The following is a 22,413-nucleotide window of genomic DNA, read 5'->3' as shown; positions in this document are numbered from 1 at the left end:
CAGATCCCAGCACAAGTGGTTGAAGTGGGAACTGGCATCTAGATGTTCAGATGAGATGGTGCCTCCCTCTGGTGGATGTGCTTGGAATTGCAAGTATGTCAAATCAGCCTTGATTCCCTATTTTTATTTTTATTTTTTATTTTATTTTTACCCCTTAGTGAACTTGGGTGGCCACTGATTCAGGCCTGAACCCTCACTGGTGAGGTTTGTCCATCGCTATATCCTTATGGCTGCCATCCAGAGAAGTGATTTGACCAGGCCACAGCTGTGTGGGGGTAAAAGGGGGGCCAGAGGACAGCCGCTCCCAAACAGGAAAATTCCAGCTCATGCTGAGAATTTTGATGTTCTTTGTGCACCTCTAGGGCTTGAACTCAGGGCCTCTCATTCTTGCTTATTTTGCTCAAGACTGGCACTCTACCGCTTGAGTCATACCTCCACTCCCAAATTTTTGCTGCTTAATTAGAGATAAAGTTCGCCTGGATTTGTCAGCCCTGGCTGGCTTTGAACTACGATCCTCAAACCTCAGCCTCCTGAGTAGTTAGGATTACAGGAGTGAGCCACTGGCATGAACGTGGCTTGTGGTAAGAATTCTACCATGGTGTCTATAGCACACTCAGCTGGCAAATGTGTATGGCAAGGAATCCTTCTCTTGGAGGGCTGAGGAGGAGGGAGGGAGAGACCCAGAAACCATCCTGGTCCTTGCCAGCCTTCGCCAGCTTTCCCACGTGAGCCAAACAAAGAGGTGGCCCAGGACTGGGTACTTTGTGTCTGCTGGCCCTTTGGGATGGCTCAGGCCTTTTAACCCCACCCCACCCCACCCCCGGGGGAGGGGGGGAAGCAGAGTCCATGAGTCCAGGGCTGAGAGCAATATCTGATTATTCCTAAATGTTATCTCAAAGAGAAGAAAGAGGCTTTTTATTAAGAACATTCCTGCTGGTGTCTGCCTTCCTTCCAGCTCTAGAAAAAGCAGCCATTGATGCGGTCCATCCAGCCAAGGAGAAAGGCGTCCTATGATCTCCGGCCAGATATTCTGGGACGTGGAGGCCAGCTGGAGACGCTGCTTTGTACTTAGTTTTGTACTTAGTTTCCCGTGTCGGAGTGGCTGTCGCCGCCCACTGCAAGAAAAATGTAATGTAGGCAGCTGCCTGCCGACAGGTGCTTTGCTAAAATCGCTGCATGAGCAGCCGTGTCATTACATTCCCATGAACTTCTCCAGGGCCTAGGCTCCCCTGCACTTAGCACCACAGTGGAGACAGCCCAGTATTTTTAAAGAAATCCCCAAAGAAGCCAGGTGTTGGTAGTGCACACCTGTAATCCCAGCTGCAGAGAAGGCACTGGTAGGCAGAGGAGAGCAATCTGAAGCCAGACTGGGCAAGAGCATGAGGCCATATTTGAAAAACAAACTAAAACTGAAGAGGGTGACTTGGGGGTGTGGGGGGGGGGGGGCATTCAAGTGCTAGTCTAGCAAGAGGCCCTGAAGGCAAATTGCAGTACTGGTGAACCAGTGCTGAGAACAGACTTTACCCCAAACCTGAAGTTGCAGGAATGAGTGTAGGGCCAGCCTGCTAACCTGACTGGCAATGGGCCATTTCAGAGCAGAAGAGCAGGGCTTCCCTAGGCCTAGACAGGTGGGGCCTGGGGAGGGGAGGGTACGGGGAGAGGGCGGGGAAACAGCGGCTTTGCCCTGCAAGGCTCTAAGAAGGAGGCCACATCTGCGGCCTGTATCAGCAATCACCTTCTTGTCCCATCGCCACCCCCAAAGCCTCTGGGGAGTCAGCGGAAGTTGCTGACCTGTCCCCTGGGGGAATAACTGTATTAGTAGCAAGGTGGCCTCTGGTGGCTTTGTCAGCAGATTCGAGGCTTTGAGCTGAGTAAATCCTTTGGTGTCTGCCCTAGCAGCTGGCAATCACAGATTGAGAAGGACCTCCTCCCCCCTTCCCCCCCCCCCACCAACCCTCAACCTTAGAGCTTGGCTAGATTCTGGCTCCTCCCCAATGCTGAGGCTTCTGTGGGGCGGAGCTAGGCCTGGGATTACAGGTGTGGGCTACAGATCAGTCACTGAGAAGACCGGCTTTGCAGTCCAACTGCAAAACAGGAGGAAATGTAGACTTCCAATGGAATAAATCCCCCCACTCAGCCAAGCTCAAGCTTTACCCACTCCTAGAAACTTCCATCTGCAGGTTCCCCCACCCCACCCCACCCTCACACCCACACCCTTTGCTTCACCCCTCCCCTTTCCTCTAATGTGTCCCCTGAAGAAGGAGCATCTTGCACCTGGTGATCCCCAGGCCCCTCCACCCTCACCCCTCCCAGTTCCTCCTCCACACGCCCTCTCCACCCAGCGCAGCCTTCCAGCTGCTAAAGCCAGAGGAAATGGAGCCGGCACTTGGAGGCCAAAGGCCAGCTGTCGGCCTCCATCCCCACATTACTGGGCAGCTTCAGCCTAGGCAATCAGCTGCCTGGGGCCGGCCAGGAAGACAAATGGGGCCAGGAAGAACAGGATCTTAGAACAAGGCCTCGTTTCCCACTGCGGCTCTGTGTACCTTGTCCCCAGGTGCCCCCTGCATCCTCGGGCTCAGGGACAGGACGATGGGCCAGCTGGGCCCTTTGGACTCGAGCTGGGGACACGTTGGGCGCAGACCGTGTGGTCCTTCAGCAAGGACAGAGCTCCACCCCCTTTTCCAAGGTGCCCTTGGCTTCAGTGGCTCCAGTAGGCCCCTGGGAAGGGAAGGACAGAGACCTCCATTGCCAGGCCTCCATCTTCCAGGCTCCAGAAAGTGGATCAGCTCACCAAGCCCAGAGCTGACTTCAAACCCCAGCCGTGCTTCTCTGCCACAGCAAGAGCGAACCCCACACACACCATGCCACCCCCTTCTGTCCCTCAACGCCCTGATCCTTCCAGAAACTTCATGTACCTTCTAGGCTGGAAGGCCAGGCTTGCTGAGGATGGGGTTTCCCTGACCCCCCAGACCAGCAGGGGTCGTGTTGGGCCTAGAATAGGGTGTGGAGAGGGAGACAGAGAAGCAGAGAAAGGAAAGGGTCTTTTTCAAATGTGGCTCTGACCTCAGTAAAACCAAGAACCCCAAGAAGAAGGAATGACAGCCCAGCACCCTCTTTTCCTCATGCCCTGGCTAAACCCCAGGAGGAACCAGCATGAATTTATAATCACCCAGTTCGCAGCTACTTTGCTCTGAGCACTTGCTCAGAGGGGTTCACACAGGCTCCCGTGGCAGGAGGTCAGCCGGGAGCCCACACGGACACCACCCCCACAGACACCTGCCAGCTTCCTTGTGGGGTCCTATATGAAGAGACTGGTGGAGAGCAGCTCAGGACCCGAGGTGGACTCTATGTATGCAAGGACGGGTGTGCACGTGCACGCACACTCATGTACACTTGTGCATACACACTAGTGCTCTCCTGCAGACACATGCCACTCCCCAGGCAATCTGGAGCCCCGGGGAAAGTGGAACCACACCGAGGCCCTGCCAGGGGACATTGCATGACCAGCAGCTGAGGGCGCTGGGACTTGGGGGACCCCAGAGCTTGCGGGGAGGGGGCTCAGGCAGCAGGGCTCAGGCAGGGCGAAGGTGTGGCCTGCTGATCCCATGGAGACAGTAAAGATTAATGGGATTATAACTGAGTAGGGAGCGGAAGCTGGGGCAGCAGGGAGGTCCAGAAGCTCCGGATTCAGAGAAGAGAGGCAGGGAGGTACAGAAGAGAGAGACAGGTAGACTGAGGCAGCGATCAGCAGCCTCCCACGTGCATCCCCAGGCCAGCAGCGCCATGAGCTCCAGCTCGGCCACCGCGGTGCCTGGCTCCAGGAAAGAGTCTCCAGGGAATTGGAGCCTAGGGGAGGACCCCGCAGGTGCGCGCCCCCCCACCAAGGGTAGAGTCTGGGGGAACAGGCAGGTGGGGCCAACCCTGGGGTGGGGTCTGGGGGGGGTGAGATGGAGCAGGTGGGGCCGGCCTGGGGTGGGGGGAGATGGGGCGGGCCTGGGGTGGGGTTTGGGGGGGAGATGGGGCAGGTGGGGCCGGCCTGGGGGGGGGTTGGGGGGGAGATGGGGCAGGTGGGGCGGGCCTGGGGTGGGGTTTGGGGGGGAGATGGGGCAGGTGGGGCCGGCCTGGGGGGATCCGGGGAAACCCAGCAGCTGTGCCCGCCCTCGCGGAGGCGTTTGGCGGGGGGGGGGGGGGGGGGGGGGGGCAGTACGCACAGCCGGAGCTGGCACAGAGAGGAACGGAGCCACTTAGCCTCGGCCCTGGGGCTGCGCTGGCCAAGCCCAGACCCCGCTCGGGTGGAGCGCACTGGACGGCTGAGGGCGGGCGGGGGGGGGGGGGGGGGGAGGAGGGGAAAGTAAAGGGGGACGGGGTCTGCGCTGGCAGCGGAGCAAGCCTGAGATCCCCACAGGGAGGGGACGAAGGTGGGGAAGTGGAGGCAGGAGTCCGGAGTCCGCGGGGTGACAGGATGAGCGAGGGAGGATGAGGGGGGCTGCGCCGCCGGGCCCGACGCGCCCCGCGCCTTACCCCGCCCGCGCGACGAGGACGTCAGCTAGCCCCGCCCGCGATGCCCCGCCCACGATGCCCCGCCCACGATGCCCCGCCCACGATGCCCCGCCCACGATGCCCCGCCCACGATGCCCCGCCCACGATGCCCCGCCCACGCTTACACCACGCCCACTCATTCTACCACGCCCCCGCCGCCGCATCAGGGCCCCGCCCGCCACACCACGCCCCCACCATGCCCCGCCCACGATTACGCCACGCCCGCCCATCCTACCACGCCCCCGCCGCCGCACCAGGGCCCCGCCCGCCACACCACGCCCCCACCATGCCCCGCCCACGCTGTGGCCACGCCCACCCACCGCCGCCCCGCCCGCTCGCCCCCAGGCGCCGGCCCCCTGCTCCAGTGCCGCGTGTGCGGGGACAGCAGCAGCGGGAAGCACTATGGCATCTATGCCTGCAATGGCTGCAGCGGCTTCTTCAAGAGGAGCGTGCGGCGGAGGCTCGTGTACAGGTGGACCCCTCCCCCGCCCCGTCCGGGTTCCCGCAGGTGTCAGGTGGGGGCGGGCCCTGAGCCCGGACCCATCCCCCTTGTCCGTCCGCAGGTGTCAGGTGGGGGCGGGCATGTGCCCCGTGGACAAGGCCCACCGCAACCAGTGCCAGGCCTGCCGGCTGAAGAAGTGCCTGCAGGCGGGCATGAACCAGGACGGTGAGCAGGGGAGGGGCGAGGGGGCGGCGGGGGGGGCGGGGAGAGCGGGGCGCCGCCCTCACCCCGTCCGCGCCCTCCCGGCCGCCCTCACTCTCCTTCCCTGGTCCTCACCCGCCCTCACCCCTTCCTCACCCCTTCCTCGCCCTGTCCCTGTCCCCACCCTGTCCTCCCAGCCGTGCAGAACGAGCGCCAGCCGCGCAGCCTGGCCCAGGCCCTGGACGGCGCGGACGCCCGGCCCGCGCCCCTGGCGGCCTCCCCGCCCCTCGCAGGGCCCGGGCCGCGGGGCGCCCTGGGCCAGCGCTTCCTGGCCGGCCTGGTCGCCGCGGAGACCTGCGCCAAGCTGGAGCCCGAGGATGGCAAGTGCGGGGCGGGGGGGGGGGGGGGGGGGCGGGGATCCCCAGGGGCGGGGTCCCCGGAGTCCCCAAGGGTGGGGTACAGGGGATCGAAGTCCCAAGGGGCGGGGGTCCCCCAGGGGCGGGGTCACCGTCCCCTCCTCCTCTCGCAGCTGAGGAGAACATCGACGTCACCAGCAACGACCCCGAGCTCCGCTCGTCCCCCTGCGGCCTGGACGGCATCCACGAGGCGTCGGCTCGCCTGCTCTTCATGGCCGTCAAGTGGGCGAAGAGCCTGCCCGTGTTCTCCCATCTGCCCTTCCGGGACCAGGTAGGGCCAGGGCAGCCGCCAGAGATGGGTTCTGTGGTTTCCGGGGTTCTCCTTGGTGGACCCCAGGCCCGCAGCCAGTCCCCCATCAGCACAGAGCCTCGGGGCTGAGTGCCAGGACGGGCGGGGATCTGGCTGCAAGGCAGTGGGGAGCGGACCTCGGATGATCGGGTTGCTCCAGGCCGCTCTGAGGGGCTCAGGCAGCTCTGAGCTCAGGCACTGTCCAGGCTGTCCACTCTCCTGGGCTTCTGCGCCTTCGTGGGTGCCCAGGATGGACCCCACAGGGCCAGATGGTGCCGGACGCCAGGACCTGGGTGGACAGAGCTCAGGAGGCTCTGGGAGCCGGCCTTGGCCTCTTGGAGTTTGAGCTTGCTGTGTGCTCATCGTGGCATGGGCCCACCCTGACACTTGTCCCTCCTGGAGGACAGGTGATTCTGCTGGAAGAGGCGTGGAGTGAGCTCTTCCTCCTGGGGGCCATTCAGTGGTCTCTGCCCCTGGACAGCTGCCCACTGCTGGCCCCTCCTGAGGCCCCTGGGGCTGGTGGTTCTCAGAGCCGGGTGGCATTGGCCAGTGCCGAGATGCGCTTCCTGCAAGAGACCATTGCCCGCTTCCGGGCCCTGGCTGTGGACCCCACAGAGTTCGCCTGCATGAAGGCCCTGGTCCTCTTCAAGCCAGGTATAGTCTCCCATGGAACCTTCCAGAAACTAGGTACTGAGTCTCCCAAGGAACCCCAGAAAGAGTTGGGGGAGTAGTGGGGGAATTCCAGGACTTGTCTCTGCCCCTCCCTCCAATGCCCCGGATGGGTGCAGATGTCAGAGCAGAGGTGAGATCACTCTCTTCCTGGGGTCCATCCTGGGCACCCCCATAAGGAGGCAGAGAGCTCAGGGCCATCTCTCTGCAGAGACCCGAGGCCTGAAGGATCCAGAGAATGTGGAGGCCTTGCAGGACCAGTCCCAGGTGATGCTGAGCCAGCACAGCAAGGCGTGTCACCCCAGCCAGCCCGTGAGGTGACAGAGGTCCCCTCTACCCCGCCCACCTCCCACCCCTGGGCTCCCAGACAAGACAAGATGAGGAGCTCCATTCACTCAGCATCTGTCCGGCTTCTCTAAGCCAGGCCCAGTGCCAAGTCCAAGGAAGGGCCAGAAGGACAGAGCTGCTGCCTTCCCCGAGTGCCCCCAGCACAGGGTGGAAGGGTCGGGGGACCGCCTGGATCTGAAGGAGGCAGAGACTCAATAAGAACTGGGAAGGCTGGGCACTGATGGCTCACGCCTGTAATCCTAGCTACTCAGGAGGCTGAGCTCTGAGGATTGAGGTTCAAAGCCAGCCTGGGCAGGAAAGCCGGTGAAACTCTTATCTCTAATAACCCGCTCAGAAAACTGGAAGTAGCGCTGTGGCTCAAGCGATAGAGCGCTCACCTTGAGCTGAAGAGTTGAGGGACAGCGCCCAGGCAGAGTTCAAGCCCCACTACTGACAAAAAAAAAAAAAAAGAACTTGGAAGAAGGGCAGGGCACACCAGAAGAGAAAATCTTGTTCATACAGGAAGAGGCCATGGGCTGGGAAGGTGGCTCAGTGGTAGAGTGCTTATCTTGCATGCATGAAGCCCTGGGTTCGATTCCTCAGCACCACATACACAGAAAAGGCTGGAGGTGGCACTGTGGCTCATGTAGGTAGAGTGCTAGTCTTGAGCAAAAAGAAGCATTAGGGATGATGCTCAGGTCCTGAGTTCAAGCCCCAGGACTGACAAAAAACAAAACAGAAAACCTCTCAGGAAGAGAGGCCAGCACAGGCTGGTTTCCTAAGTTCAGACCAAGGCAGCAGATTATGCCAGAAAGGCACCTTGGGATCAGCTTGTTGGGTGTTTTGAACTCCTGCCAAACGCCAAGTCTGAGGCGGGAGGCCAGGGAGCACCCTGGAGTCTTTGGGAAGAGGGAATCACACAGGGCTGGACCTGGCTCCCTTTTCCTCCCCCTCCTTCCCTTTTCCCTTTTTCCCCCACCCACTGGCCCTGAGATTTTTGCTTTAGCAAGTGGCGTGTGTGTGTGTGTGTGTGTGTGTGTGTGTGTGTGTGTGTGTGTGTGTGTGTGCCGGTCCTGGGCTTGAACTCAGGACCTCTCTTAGCTTCTTTACTCAAGGCTCTACCACTTGAGTCACAGCTCCATTTCATTGTTTTGCCAATCAACTGGAGGTAAGAGTCTCATAGACGTTCCTGCCCTGGCTGGCTTTGAACCTCGACCCTCAGATCTCAACCTCCTGAGTAGCTGGAATTGGATTGCAACCCCACAATACTGGTTTAGGTCCTCCCCGAATTTCCCCTTGCAGACCTTAGGCTCCTCCTCCCTCCCCTCCTTCCTCCTCTGACTTGTCCTGGGAGGACTCTGTGCCCAGAGCTGGCCATAAGTTGGATGGACAGCATCATCTTTCCTGCTCAGGTTTGGGAAATTGCTCCTCCTGCTCCCGTCTTTGAGGTTTATCACTTCTGAGCGCATCGAGCTCCTCTTCTTCCGCAAGACCATTGGGAATACGCCCATGGAGAAGCTACTCTGTGACATGTTCAAAAACTAGTGGAAGCCAGGCGCCAGTGTTCATGGCTGTAATCCCAGAGACGCAGGATGCTGAGATCTGAGGATCAAGATTTGAAGCCAGCCCTGGCAGAAAAGTCTATGAGACTCTTATCTCCAATTAACCAGCAAAAAAAAGCCATAAGTGAAGCCATGGCTCAAGTGATAAAGCACCAGCCTAGACTGAACAAGCTAGGGGACAGTGCTCAGGCCCTGAGTTCAAGCCCCAGTATTACAGCACAAAAAATATGGAACAGAAGCCCCTCTGGAAACAGTGTCCTGAAGGTAGACATTTTTCCCACCCTTCCACCAGAAGCAATGTCTGTCCATACCCCCTGTCCCCCAAGAAATACAACACTCATGTATTCACTGTGGCCTCATTCATAATAGCCTGGATTAACAGACTGCACTAACAGTGAAGCCGGCTCTAACCAAAGGTGAACCGTGAGTCCTTATGACAACGAGGAGAAACATCCTAGGTGCAAACGTTGAATGAAAGAAGCCAGGCAGAAGACATTCTGGGAACCTGGATCAGAGACATGAGGCCTGGGGTGTCAGGGAGGAGGCTGGTCCCGGGGCAGGGGGAACGCCAACACCATGTCTGGTGTGGATCTAGAACATTCTGCATCCACACAGTCCAGGCACAAGTTGAAAGCAGCTTGGTTTTGAACTCCCCACTCCTGGCATTGTTCTGTTCCTAGGTTTGTCATAAATGCAGTATCCGAGGGGCAAGTCTGAAAAACATCTCTGAGTTTGGGGGGTTAATTTTTTTAATGATATTTCATTGTATAAAGGATTTCAATTGAACGTGTCAGTTTGTGAGGACACGTCTTGCTCAGTGTCACCCCTTCAATCATTCTCCCTCATAACCCCCCAACCCCACTCCCCCCCTCCTGTGACCTGCTTCCATTTCCACACCTATGCACTCAATATTATGACTGCATTCTCCCATCCTCCCCTCTCCCTTTGTCTGCCCCCCCCCCGACCTCACCCCCCCCCCCCCCACCACACACACACACACACCATACCACAAATTCAGCTTCCTGGTGTTCATTTTGTTAAACTGAAGTTCATTGTTCAAAGGACTTATACCATTGGAATCCTGTCCTATGTATGTGTACACCATATTCCAGTCAATATATTCCAGTCAATATATTGTGCTGCATGTTTTCAAATATGGTTATAATTTACATGTAACTTGCATACATGAGAGATACCATGCATTCTTTGTCTAAGCCTGAAAAAAAATGTCATTTCTAGATCTCTAGGTTTTATTTGGTCAAGTGAGGATATTTTAAGACACAATTATCATTCACTATTCTGATTTCAGTGTAATATAAATTTAACATAAAAAGAAATGAGAAAAAAAGAAATAGGATGGCTCAGAATTTTAGGATTGTCTCTCCTAGTTTTGTGAAGAATGTGTTTTGACTCTGCAGATTGGTTTGGGTCGTATGGACATTTTAACAATTTTCTTTTTTTTTTTTTTTTGGTCCGGTCGTGGGGCCTGAACTCTGGGCCTGGGCGCTGTCCCTCAGCTCTTCAGCTCAAAGCTAGCGCTCTATCACTTGAGCCACAGCACCACTTCCGGCTTTTTTCTTTTTGCTTATGTGGTGCTGTGGAATCGAACCCAGGACCTCGAGCATGCAAGGCAAGCACTCTACCACTGAGCCACCTTCCCAGCCCCATTTTAACAATTTTCTTTTGATCCATGAACAAGGGAGATATTTTGGTATTAATTTAGTGCTTTCTCCAATTTCTTTCATAGGGACTTAGCCATTTTCACGTTGAGGTCTTCCCTCCACAATGGCTCATATTAAATGTTTTTTTGTTAATGGTTTTGTAGTTACTGCGAATGGAATGGCTTTCATGATTATCAGAAAATGTTATTGGTGTATAGAAAAATTACTGATTTTTGTATCCTGATACTTTGCTGAATTCACTTATCAGTTCAAATAACCTTTTTTTGTGTGTGGTTTTTCTATGTATAGAAGTATCCCTCATAGGGGCTGGGAAGGTGGCTCAGTGGTAGAGTGCTTGCCTTGCATGCATGAAGCTCTGGGTTCGATTCCTCAGCACCTCATAAGCAGAAAAAAAAGCCGGAAGTGGCGCTGTGGCTCAAGTGGTAGAGCGCTAGCCTTGAGATGAAGAGCTGAGGGACAGCGCCCAGGCCCAGAGTTCAGGCCCCACGACTGGACCCCCCACACACACAAAAAAGAAGTATCCCTCATAATTGGGTAATTTACACCTTTCCTATTTGAATGAGTTTTGTTTTTTTTCTGCCTAAGTACCCTCGCCAACACTTCTGGTACCATATTGAATAACAGCTGGGTGAGAATTCACTTTCCATCTTGTTCCTTGACCTAGAGGAAATGTTTTCTCCTCATTCAATGACATTGGCCTGTAAGACTTGCTATATATAACCTTTGTATATTATATATTGTTGAGTTAGGATCTTCTCTGCATAGTTTGTTCAGGCTTTTATAATAAAGGGATATGAAAGCTATCAAATGCTTTTTCTGCATGTATTTGATAATCCGGTGATGTTAACTTGTTAATTCGCATATGTTAAACCATCCTTGTCCCCCTGAAATGAAGTCAACAGGATTCTGATGTGTGATTTTTTTTTTTTTTTTTTGATGTGCCATTGAGTTTGATTTGCTGGTGTTTCTTTTACGATTTTTGCATCTATGTTTATCAGGAACATGCTGGACTATAGTTTGTTTTCTCCCTTGTTTTTGTTCCCTTGTCAGGTCTGAATACTAGCAATGCTGGTCACATACCATGTGTTGGGAAGGGCTCTTTCCCTAACTCTATGTAATAATTGGGAAAGAACTGGTATTAGTTTTTGTTTCATTTTTCCCACTCAAAGTTTAATGAAATTCAGCTGTGAAACCATCTAGTCCTCGGCTTTCCTTTGTTGGGGATATTTGCTCTTGAAACTTTTTTTTTTCTTTTTACTCACTCAATTTCATTGCTTGTTACAGGTTCATTCAGATTTTAGAAATTAAACAATAAAAACAGATAAAATGAAAAATAAAGAAGTTATACAAACATGCATATGTACTTGGTTCAATTTTGGGTAGGGCTTATGTATGCAGAAATAGGTTGTATTTCTTCTGAGTTTTCCAAATTATTGGCATGTTTTTCTTCAAAATAATTCCCAACAATTCTTTTTTCTGTATCATAACCATTGTCTCTTTCTTCATCTTTAATATTATATAGTTGGGGTCACTTCCAGTTTTTTCTTAGTTATTTTAGCCAAAGATTTTTTTTTCCTCTTCGAAGAACCATTTCATTGACCATGTGTTCTTTTGGTTTTCCTCAGATCTTAATTTCCTCTAACTAGTTTGGCTTATTCTTTTTTGACATAGGCTCTCATTGCTGCAAACTTTAGTAGTGCTTTGCTGCACCCCCAAACTTGGGTAGTTTCCATTTTCACTTCTTTTAAGGAACTCTTTTTTTGGGGGGGAGGGGTCGGGTCATGGGGCCTGAACTCTGGGCCTGGGCGCTGTCCCTCAGCTCTTCAGCTCAAGGCTAGCGCTCTACCACTTAAGCCACAGCACCACTTCCGGCTTTTTTCTTTTTGCTTATGTGGTGCTGAGGAATAGAACCCAGGGCCTCATGCATGCAAGGCAAGCACTCTACCACTGAGCCACCTTCCCAGCCCAGGAAATCTTTTCTGTCTTCTGCAATGACCCCCACGGTCTGCACAAAGGTGTGTTTTGTATAACTTCTAACATTTATCCCATTGCTGACTTCCAGTGCCATTCTGTTGTGATCTGAGAAGACACAAGATGATGTGTTTTCTTCCTTAGGCCTAATATATGGCCTATTCCAGAGAAAGTTCCATGCTGTGATGGAAAGAATGTGTATTCTTACAACTACTGGATGGAATGTTCTATAAATATCTGCTACGTGTTTGAGTCATTGTATAGCTTTGATCTTTTGGGGGAGGGCCAGAGTTGGATATCTGCCCATTGATGTATGGGGCTTTTAAATTCCCCACTATTATTTAATTGGAGCCTATCTCTCCTTTTTTGTCTAATAGAATTTTTTTGAATAAAATTAGGCGCTCTGGCAATGTGTGTGTAGATTTCTTATCACGGTATTTTCTGGGTGTTTTTCACCATTACTTTGTCTTTTAACGTTTTTCTTTTGTCTTGCCTGTTTCGTCAGATGGCTTCTCATGTTTTTATTAGGATTCCAATTGCTTGGAATATAATTTTCCAGCCTTCATTTTCAGTTTTTTGTCTATTCTGAAGCAAGAGTCTGTAGGCAACATATAGTTTTGTTTTTATTTTTGGGTCCGGTTGTGGGGCCTGAACTCGGCCTGGGCGCTGTTCCTCAGCTCTTCAACTCAAGGCTAGCACTCTACCACTTGAGCCACAGCGCCACTTCCGGCTTCTTTAGTTTTTGCTTATGTGGTGCTGAGGAATCGAACCCAGGGCCTCATGCATGCAAGGCAAGCGCTCTACCACTGAGCCACCTTCCCAGCCCCGAGTTGCTGTAATATGTATCTTTTATTTATTTTTTTGGTCCGGTCGTGGGGACTGAACTCTGGGTCTAAGTGCTGTCCCTCAGCTCTTCAGCTCAAGGTTAGTGCTCTACCACTTGAGCCACAGCGCCACTTCCAGCTTTTTTCTTTTTGCTTATGTGGTGCTGAGGAATTGAACCCAGGGCCTCATGCATGCAAGGCAAGCACTCTACCACTGAGCCACCTTCCCAGCCCTAATATGTATCTTTTAAATAGAGAAACTAATCCATTTACACTCAAGGTTACTGTTAAAGATTAGGATAAGCTTGTCACTTTTTGTCCACTTTTATTTTCTTCCTCTCATTCACCTTTGTAGTTTGACAGTTTACTGTATCAATCTCATTCTTTTCTATTTTTCCTGTGTGTCTACCCTTCTAGACAGAAACCAAGGGCCAAATCTGGAGGTGAACTCACTGGGAGATAATGCAAAACTCATGCTTAGAGATAATTCTCCATTCCACGGCTGTGGGGCCAGGATGTGCTTTGGTGCCAGGGTTCTGATCTTACAAAGTTCCAGTTTCACTCCTAATTCTGGTGTTTTCCAATGGTCACTTACCTCAAAATATGACTAACCATACATGGATTTTCTTTGTGAGGAGCAAGTGAGTGCCTGGTGCCTCTTTCCAGACATCTTGATCTCTTTACCACACTGCCTCCACACCAAGCTAGAAGTCACTACAGAAAACCCAACACCTTGAACCTCACCTTCATTTGAATTTGGCTGAGTTCTAGTAATGATCACTTCTGCGCTCTCTCAATTTTGGGTTGGGTCCTTTCCTTTAAACTCAACTGTGTAACTAAGAACTCAACGCTGTTCCTTGGATTTTAAGTTAGGGCTGGATCGAGGATCACAAAAACAAACAAAAAAACAAAACAAAACAAAAAACCAACATAGAGCTGGAAGCATTGTTCTTTAATGAGCCGTGGGGTGATTTGTTGTCAAGCTGCTCTTGGGTGGCTGTACAGTGCATATTTTGAGTGACACAATTGCACTTTTATACAGATTCTCCCCCTCCCCCAGAGATTACAAAGTGCCTCTTGATTGCATCAGGAATGTAAGTAGCTCCTTCTTATAGAATTACTCTACTGAACAGTAAAACGGTATTATAATTCACGGGATACAACCTTGTATAATACAGGCTTTTCAAAATTTACACTCGGCATACTTATAAATTACTTTATATCCATTAAAATAACATAATACTAATCTGTAGTCCACACCTTTCCCATCATAAATACAAATACTCGGTTCAAGAAGTGCAACTTTTATATGACCTAAGAAAGCTGATAAATAGGCTTTAAGGGTTGATAGATGGACAGACAGACGGATGACAAGGTAACAAGTCTCCTTGGTGAGGCTTTTGTGAAAGGCCTGAACCAAAACATTAACAAGATCTAACAGACCCATCTCCACAACCATCATTTTGTCATTTACCCCTTTAACACCAGATCCAATGTAGCAATGGGTCCAGGGAAAATGGGTCACAAGTATTCTAGAGGCACAAAAAGACAGGGCCTCCACAGAGAGCAAGGCCAGCGTGGTGATGGGGACAGTGCTAGAGAGTGGTTACAATGTATGTGTGTGCACTGCACACTAGGAACCACAAACTCCCATGTCTAGCTCTACACCATGGGGAAAAAATGTAGATACGAAAGCCATCTGGAATGCTCCTTTACAACTAAAACTCTCAGCTTTGAACACACCCTGTGGATCCCTTCTACTTCAGCAAGTGCTTGTGAAAGATACACACATCCATTCGCTGCAGTGAAGCACACAGCTCACAGACACCAAGGGGTCGGGACCACCTCTTCTCTGCACTTTGTCTTGTTAGGAGCTTGTCCCTGACCTTGACAACCTGTAATGGAACACAGAATAATGTTCACAACTCCCATCCCCCAGCAGCGTGAGAGCTGGGAACTGGGGGCTCTGGTATCTGGTCCCTTGGTCTCAGCGTCTCCTCTTAACTGAGGCTCACAACTCTCTTCATGATTTAAGCCTACAGTGACATTGTCCAAAAAGAAATGTACTCTCTACCTGACTTACATGATTGTAACCCCTCTGGTATATCACCTTTATCAAAAGAGAAACATTTTGGGAAAAAAAGCCTGGGGTGGCCAATCATCTAACTGGCAGGAGGTCCAAAATGTTATGTCCCTGAATCCAGCCTGTATTTGCTGATATTCTGCCTCAACCCGAGATGGAGAATGAAATGGCACTTCTCTGCCTTGTTGCATTCCCATGCCGTGTGTATGGTCACACAGACACAAGCAGAAAGCCTGGCTCTGCAGAGTGCTGGGACTGTGGGACAGGGCTCCAGCCCACACTCGCGCTAAGGCTTCAACTGTGGTGCAGCCCCAGGCAGCTGGGCAGAAATTTGCAAGACTAAAGCTAAGAAGCTGGAGGAGGCACAAAGCTGATGGACAGGAAGGGAGGCCCCATCTGTGAGCGAGTGTGGCAGCTGTCACTCTGTGCTGACAGGAAGAGATGGAAGCAGAGCATTTGGTTCGGCAGTTCTGAGAGTTGTGGCTTCATCTCTATGTAGGGCCAACCATGCCCATGGCCCTGAGAACACTTGTGGAGATTCTTAACAATTGTGGGACCTTTCCCCATCCCATCCTGACAGCTTGTTAAATGACTAGGAATCCACAAATCTAGCAACTAAAACAAGTATTTATTTAATTTTATCCAAATTCAGGTTTTAGGTCCCTGAGAAAAATTATAAAGTCTCTCAACATCCAATCATCTAGCTTGCAGAAAGTGACCTATTGTATGTAGCAAATTCTTAACTGTTCCAAACTTATCTTCCAGAGTCCCCAAAATGAAAAGATAAAACAACAGAAAAAAAACAGTCCAAAGAATGGATGGGAAGATGTGTTGGAATATGTTTTCCCTGGTACTCTCTCTGGAACAAAGGGAAGTTTTCAATGGGGGTGTCCTCAGTTTCTAAGGCCTCTGACCTCTTGAGCATGTGGGGGTGGCAGATACACCTGGCAGGAAGTACACTGCCCTCCCTAGCACACCCAACAAACAGCGCACAACTGGATGGAAGCAGCGCCCCCCCCCCCCCCCCCCCCGCCATCCCAAGTGCCTGCTTCGGTCGCTACTCCTAGGGACAGCATGCCCAAGGAGGTAGACTCACTGACGGTCACTTCGCAGCTTCTCAGAGCTTCCTTAGCCTGGTTCCAATTCTCAGCCCAAACCAGGCCAGGGCAGACTCCTCCTGCTTCATGCAGAATGACACCTAGGTCTGACGTGGGGCAGTGGGAGGAGACACTGCCTTCACAAAGGACTTTAAAGCATTATAAGAGGGAAGAACAACCAAACTTCTGGTTACAGGTGGCAAAGGCTCTTCTTCAGAACAGTGCATGTGATAGTTAGAAAAGATGTATTTAGTAACTTTAAAAGTAAACATTTTCACATACTATCTCAAGAAAGGATGTTCTGTTTTATATACATTATAAATAGCAAAAACCAATTTCTAATCCCACAAATGCTAGGAGGCTTCCGGTAACTCGGGTGTATGGAGACCATGGGGGGTGAAGAACATGGTCACGTCCACCCCTGTCCAGTGGCCCCCAATCTGCACGAAGAAATTCCATGGGAAGGAGGGAAGCACAGGTTAGAATAGGCATACTGTACATATATATTTACAGTAAACTTCAGTAACCAGTATATTAACAAAATAGCTTCAAGTAGTCCTCAATTTTTTTTCATCTATTTAATACTGATGGTCTGAGGAAAAGAAGATAAAAGTTAGATGGGCCATACTAAAAACTTAAAAAACAAAACTAAACAAAAAAACCAACTTGGCAGCTTTCTGTAACACTTATTCATGCAGTGTGGCGTGGATTGTTCGGGAGTGGCGTGGCTGGAGAGGCTCCTTCGCAGCGGCCTGTCAGTTTAGTCCACGTGAAACCATATAGGGACCCCTTAAAACTGTGCTATTAAAGCACGAACAACAGAACTAGAGGAATCCGACATTAGGATCAGGGATTGCAGAACAATATGGCTACTGAAACATGAGCCCGTGCGATGGATTTGGCAGAACCTAACCAGGAGTTAAACCAGAGCTGATTATCATAACACCAGCCATCTCTTCTCCATGGCATAACAGGCACTGGAGACATGCTCCGATGGCTTCGTGAAAGCAGCGTGTTTTACTTTCCCCAGAATATAATGTGGAGTGTTCTTCAAAATTTTTAAAATAAAGGCTTAGCCTGTTTATAAATCCTTGGAAAAAAGACTGCATACTGCCCTGGCTCCTAACTACACTAAAATAACCCAAAGGCTTTCACTTTCATGGTTAAGCTTCCCCAGTGCCCCTCCCTTCCCGTCCAGCACCTCTCTCTGTAAGGGAAGGTGGGGTGGGAGACAGGCAACCCCTAGCTCCAGGGGTCCCCCCGGGGAAGGGAGGGGGGCCTGTTTAGTGAACTCTTCATTCAAACAGAGCAGCCAAGGCACAGCTGGCACCACCCCAGCAGGCTTCCAGACGGCCTTTCCACTTCTGCAGGAGGCCAAGGAAGTCAGCACGCAGGTCCTAGCCCTATGCTGAGAAAACACCGCCCTGCTGTGGATGGGACAGAAGAGGCCCCAGGACGAGACGTGTTTTTGTTTTTTTTACAAGTCCGTGAGGGACGCACATGTGTCAGCTCAGACCATAAACTCATTATTGCCACTGAGGGCGAGCTGCTGGGCTGAGCTAGTGTCTGGATCCACATTCTTCCTTCGACCAGGCAGGACTGTCCCCTCCGGGGTCTCTTTGGTTTTCTGGGGTGAGTTTTTCACATTCTTTAGTTTCTGCTTGCCCTTTTCAGGGTTGAATGTTCCTCTGCTGATAAACTGAGGCCTGTCTTCCAGAGATTTGGTCTGGCCCAACGGTCCTTCCTCACCAGCTGAGGCCGCTCGGTAGAATGGAGACTTGGAATAAATCTGGAATCGTTTTCGGGTGCCATGAGATGATGCAGCGCTGGGTAGACCCGAAGAGGCGGAGGAGTCTACCGACTCCATGGAATCCTGCTGCTTTCTCAGCTGCTTTCGTGACTTGCCCGCGGTCTTCTGGGAGCTCAGAGCTAAGCTTCTCTCTAATACAGAAACAGAGACCACAGCGAAATGTGACACTTCCTGTGATGCAGTGTCGTGTAATGGACAGATGTCACTGTTGCCCTGTGAAACTCGAGGAGCTAATATTGGAGGTGCAGGCTCAGCTAATTCTGTGCCTGGCCATTGACTCAAAAAGCGGTTCGATCAGTTCTGCATATATCACTCAGTCAGCCCAAAGAAAGCTGGGGTTAGACTGTGTGGCCAGCAAAGGCCTAGAACAGTCACCGTCATTTAAAAATCTGTCAGAATATTCAGCGAGTTGTCTTCCTGAGCTATGTCACCACCCTTAGGAAATGGGCATGTCCTGGGACTGATGGAGGAGAAAGTGTGGTATTATCTACCACATGACACTTGGAGGTTGGTATGACATGAAGGGGAGCTTCACAAAGACCAGAGATTCTGAGCCCCCTGTCACCTTGTGTCTGGCCAGTAAGGACGGACACCTAGCTTAGCCCAGGCACTGTATTCCTTCTCTGTGGAGCAGGCCCAGTGCTCTGGCCTACCAGGCTCACTTACCCGATCTCTCAGAGATGCCACCTTCACACTCCATGTTCAGATTCTCTGAGCTATCAGCAGTACCAATGGAGGCCTCAGACTCTAGGGTTTCATCATCAGAGGCTCGAGGTTCCAGTACGAGCATCTCAAATGTTAGCTCTTCCCTGGGAGATACAATCAATAGACCATTAGCAGGAGAGGGTACATGCATGGAAAACAACAGGAAGAAAGTCTTTCATGAAAGTTAAGACTCTCAGTCATAAAGATAGTCGCATTTCTTACTGTCCCTTCCAGGGTGGTCACAAGGACCTACATGAGCCAAAGCCATAATGACCACTAAAACCACATGAACTAAGGGACAAGATGACAGTAGGACAGTAGGACAAGGGAAGATGCGGAGGATGAGATATTGGTGGAATGAACTCCAGACCACAATCAGGAGTTTAAGATTCTAAACTCTCTGATGTATCACAAAGTACTTTCCTTTCTCTGGATCTGTTTCCCCATCCAGAAAACAAGAGTACCTTGATCTGTTTCAACAACTCACTTCAAAACCTTAATCCAAAATTGCTTTAGGTCTAAACTTTTTCTGCAATGCAAGAAATTTTCATTATAAGAAACTGCCTCAATGAGCAGATTATTATTTTTTTTTTGGAGGGGGCGGTCCGGTCGTGGGGCCTGAACTCTGGGCCTGGGCGCTGTCCCTCAGCTCTTCAGCTCAAGGATAGCGCTCTTGAGCCACAGTGCCACTTCTGGCTTTTTTCTTTTTGCTTATGTGGTGCTGAGGAATCGAACCCAGGGTCTCAAGCATGCAAGGCAAGCGCTCTACCACTGAGCCACCTTCCCAGCCCATCAATGAGCACATTCTATAGCTAGTTATTACCTGAAATATGCCAGCTCAAATCTAAAACTCAGCTCTCTACCCATACTTCCTTATCTTACCAATTCTCCTTCTCTCTTAGTCAAGTCTCTTCCATGTCAAGCCCATCAGCCTCACTTCTGCATTACTTGGATTGAGATCCACAGACAACCTCTCCAAGGAGAGTCCCCCAGGAGCTCACTGCTATGCAGGCAAAGTCTCCTGGTAGCTCACTGCTCACTGCACAATCTCTCCAAAGACCGTCTCCCAGGGGCTTGCTGCTGTAGGCAGAACTGTCTCTGAGTGGCTGTGTATGCATTCTCCTTTTTCTGCTAAGACCTTTTCTTTCTTTTTTTGGGGGGGTCCGATCGTGGGGCCTGAACTCTGGGCCTGGGCACTGTCCCTCAGCAATTCAGCTCAAGGCTAGCTCAAGGCTACTACTTGAGCCATAGCACCACTTCCGGCTTTTTTCTTTTTTGCTTATGTGGTGCTGAGGAATTGAACCCAGGGCCTCAAGCATGCAAGGCAAGTGCTCTACCACTGAGCCACCTTCCCAGCCCTGCTAAGACCTTTTCTATAAATCCTCCAATACCTCCCAACACCATGTTAACCAGGGCAGAGCTAAGTCCTGTTTACAGATCACTTTTATACTTCACTGTCAGCCACTGGTCAGTTTATACACCTCTGCCTTAGCAGAGCTACTGTTTTTAGCTAACTTCAATCGTAGAATAATTTAACAGTCTCACATCACCTCATGAACTTGAGCTCTCAAACCTGAGCCTGAGCTCCGGGAACAAAGATTCCTTTAGGACCTCTGCAGACTCAGCAGTGGCAACCAGAACTAGTCCAGCCACTCGAGGGACAACTACAACGTCACATGTCCCAAAGGACAGCAGAGGCGACAAAGTTTCTTGTTCTTTGCTTATCTTGCACCCAGAATCCCAGTGCTGGGTCCACAGCCACGTTGATCGTTACGTAACAGTTCTGCAGGGGATTTTGGGTAAGGACCATTCTTGAAAAGGGCTTTGTCTTAGCCTGGGAATTCTTCCTTATTCATCAAGTCTTGAAGGTGCTGGTCCTGTACTAAGACTGATGCAGCTATGAATACTACCCTCCCTTCAACCCCACCATAGCAGTGACCCTGTGGCCCAGCTGGTGGCACTTCCTTCCAAGATGATCAATTTCACGTTTTTGTGTTTTTTTTTGGTCGGTCATGGGGCTTGAACTCTGGGCCTGGGCGCTGTTCTTGAGCTCTTCAGCTCAAGCTCTACCACAGCACCACTTCCAGTTTTCTGGTGGTTAATTGGAGATAAGAGTCTCATGAACTTTCCTGCCTGGGCTGGCGTTGAACTGCGATCCTCAGATCTCAGCCTCCTGGGTAGCTAGGATTACAAGTGCGGGCCACAGGTGCCTGGCTCACTTTCACGTTTTACTGGTTACTGTCATCATCATATCCTTGTGTCACCTGACATAGAGCCTGATACTAAGATACTGACTAAAAAGATGGTAACAGTCTCTCCTTGCCAGACACTCACTTCTCTTTCTGGAGGCTCTCTATCTGCTCCGTCAGCACTCTCTCCTCCTGCTGCATAGCGGCCTGCTGCTGCTCTGTGACATCGGTCTCCATGGCTGCCTCACTCATCAAGGTTTCTTCTGGGACATCTGACACAGGAGGCAACCGGACTAGGACAGGGGAGGATGGACTTGGGTAGTTCCCTCGGCGGATCCGCCCCTTGCCCTGCAGAGAATGATTCATGTGAGACAGTAAATGGACAGAGGCCTCAGTCTTACGTTGTCCACTGAGGGTGGGTGATGCATGTACCTTGGTCACATGTTCAGAACAACAGGATTAATAGGAGCTGGGATACTGAGGGAGATTTACATCCAACACAATTAGCGAAGACTCCTTACGGGAGCACTGATAGGCAGACACTTTGGTGGTAGAGTGTAAGAACAAGCTACATCTACACAATCTGAATAAGGAGCCATGCACGACTCCTTAAAGCTAGTAAGGATTTAAGGTTATGATCTGTAGTTCACTGGCCACATCTCAAGTGCTCAACAGCAACAGGGAGCGAGCGGGTACTGTTCTCAACAGTGCACAGTAGTTGTGGCCAGCATCAAGGAGGTTCTGAGGGCAAGTGTGCCACGACTTTAACCTTGGAAAGCTAATTTCTAGGAAGACCACAGAACCATGTCTTAAACTTCAATATTGGGGGGAAAATATCACGAATAGCCCTATCTCACAGTGCTAGGGAGATATTTTTCTCAAGATATTTCTATCCTAGAGAACAGAGAAGAGCAAAGTCTCATTGTTTTAAATTAACTTACACATGACCTTAGCATCTGGTAATGGCTTACTCAGATTAATTCTCCTGCTAAAAAAACAGCTAAGACAGTCCAGGAGGGGCTTGCCTAGCACTGAACACTCATCTGTAGCTTGGAAGAGGTGTCACAAATGTGAGCAGAGCTTCTGATAGAATAAAGCTGGAGCTCACAAACTATGGCCCATAAGCCACATCTGGCCTTATTTATATTTTTGTACATGAAACTTTATTAGGGGTTGTAATAATATCCCTCATGCTTGTAATCCTAATTACTCTGGAGGCTGAGATCCAGAGTATTGGAATTTGAGGCCAGCTTGGGGAGAAAAGTCCAGCAGATTCCATCTCCAAAATAGCCAGCATAAAAGCAGGGCAGGAGGCATGGCTCAAGTGGTAGAGCACCAGCTGAGCAAACAAACCAAGCAAGTGTGAGGCCCTGAGTTCAAACTCTAGTACAGAACATCCCCGCTGCACTGGAATGCAGACAGCATTAACTCGCTTGTCTATGGCTGCTTCTGTACCGCAGTGATTCTAAGGTCCACAAAACCAAAAATATTTACTCTCAGGTCCTTAAAATTTTGCCAACCTCTGGGGTAAGGAAGTATGATGACACCTCAATGCCTAACTCTGTAATCCCAAGGTCTGTGCTCTAGACCGAAGGATAACTAAAATC

The 22,413-nt window shown here is 51.0% G+C and overlaps 2 protein-coding genes across 9 annotated transcripts in view; one reads left to right on the top strand and one right to left on the bottom strand.

Moving 5' to 3' along the window:
- Positions 1-3,783: 3,783 nt before the first annotated feature.
- On the top strand, positions 3,784-8,474 carry Nr2e3 (nuclear receptor subfamily 2 group E member 3). The gene is made up of 8 exons (XM_042697454.1): positions 3,784-3,865; positions 4,885-5,011; positions 5,103-5,206; positions 5,380-5,562; positions 5,712-5,869; positions 6,295-6,541; positions 6,768-6,873; positions 8,296-8,474. The coding sequence occupies exons 1-8, from the start codon at positions 3,784-3,786 to the stop codon at positions 8,426-8,428; spliced, it is 1,140 nt and encodes a 379-aa protein (XP_042553388.1). The 3' UTR covers positions 8,429-8,474.
- A 5,387-nt stretch (positions 8,475-13,861) lies between these two features.
- Myo9a (myosin IXA) overlaps positions 13,862-22,413 on the bottom strand; it is a 142,427-nt gene continuing 133,875 nt past the window's right edge. For all 8 annotated transcript variants that reach the window (XM_042697446.1, XM_042697447.1, XM_042697452.1 and 5 more), the window contains 3 exons: positions 20,952-21,154; positions 18,579-18,721; positions 13,862-18,043 (listed from right to left, as the gene is read on the bottom strand). In XM_042697446.1, the coding sequence (XP_042553380.1) occupies positions 17,613-18,043; positions 18,579-18,721; positions 20,952-21,154 (777 nt within the window). In that variant the 3' untranslated portion in view covers positions 13,862-17,612. The remainder of the gene's footprint in view (positions 18,044-18,578; positions 18,722-20,951; positions 21,155-22,413) is intronic.

This window comes from Dipodomys spectabilis, unplaced genomic scaffold (assembly GCF_019054845.1).
Source record: "Dipodomys spectabilis isolate Male_0828 unplaced genomic scaffold, ASM1905484v1 ptg000219l, whole genome shotgun sequence".
Taxonomy (NCBI): Eukaryota; Metazoa; Chordata; class Mammalia; order Rodentia; family Heteromyidae; genus Dipodomys; species Dipodomys spectabilis.
This window is presented reverse-complemented; position numbering and strand designations above follow the sequence as displayed.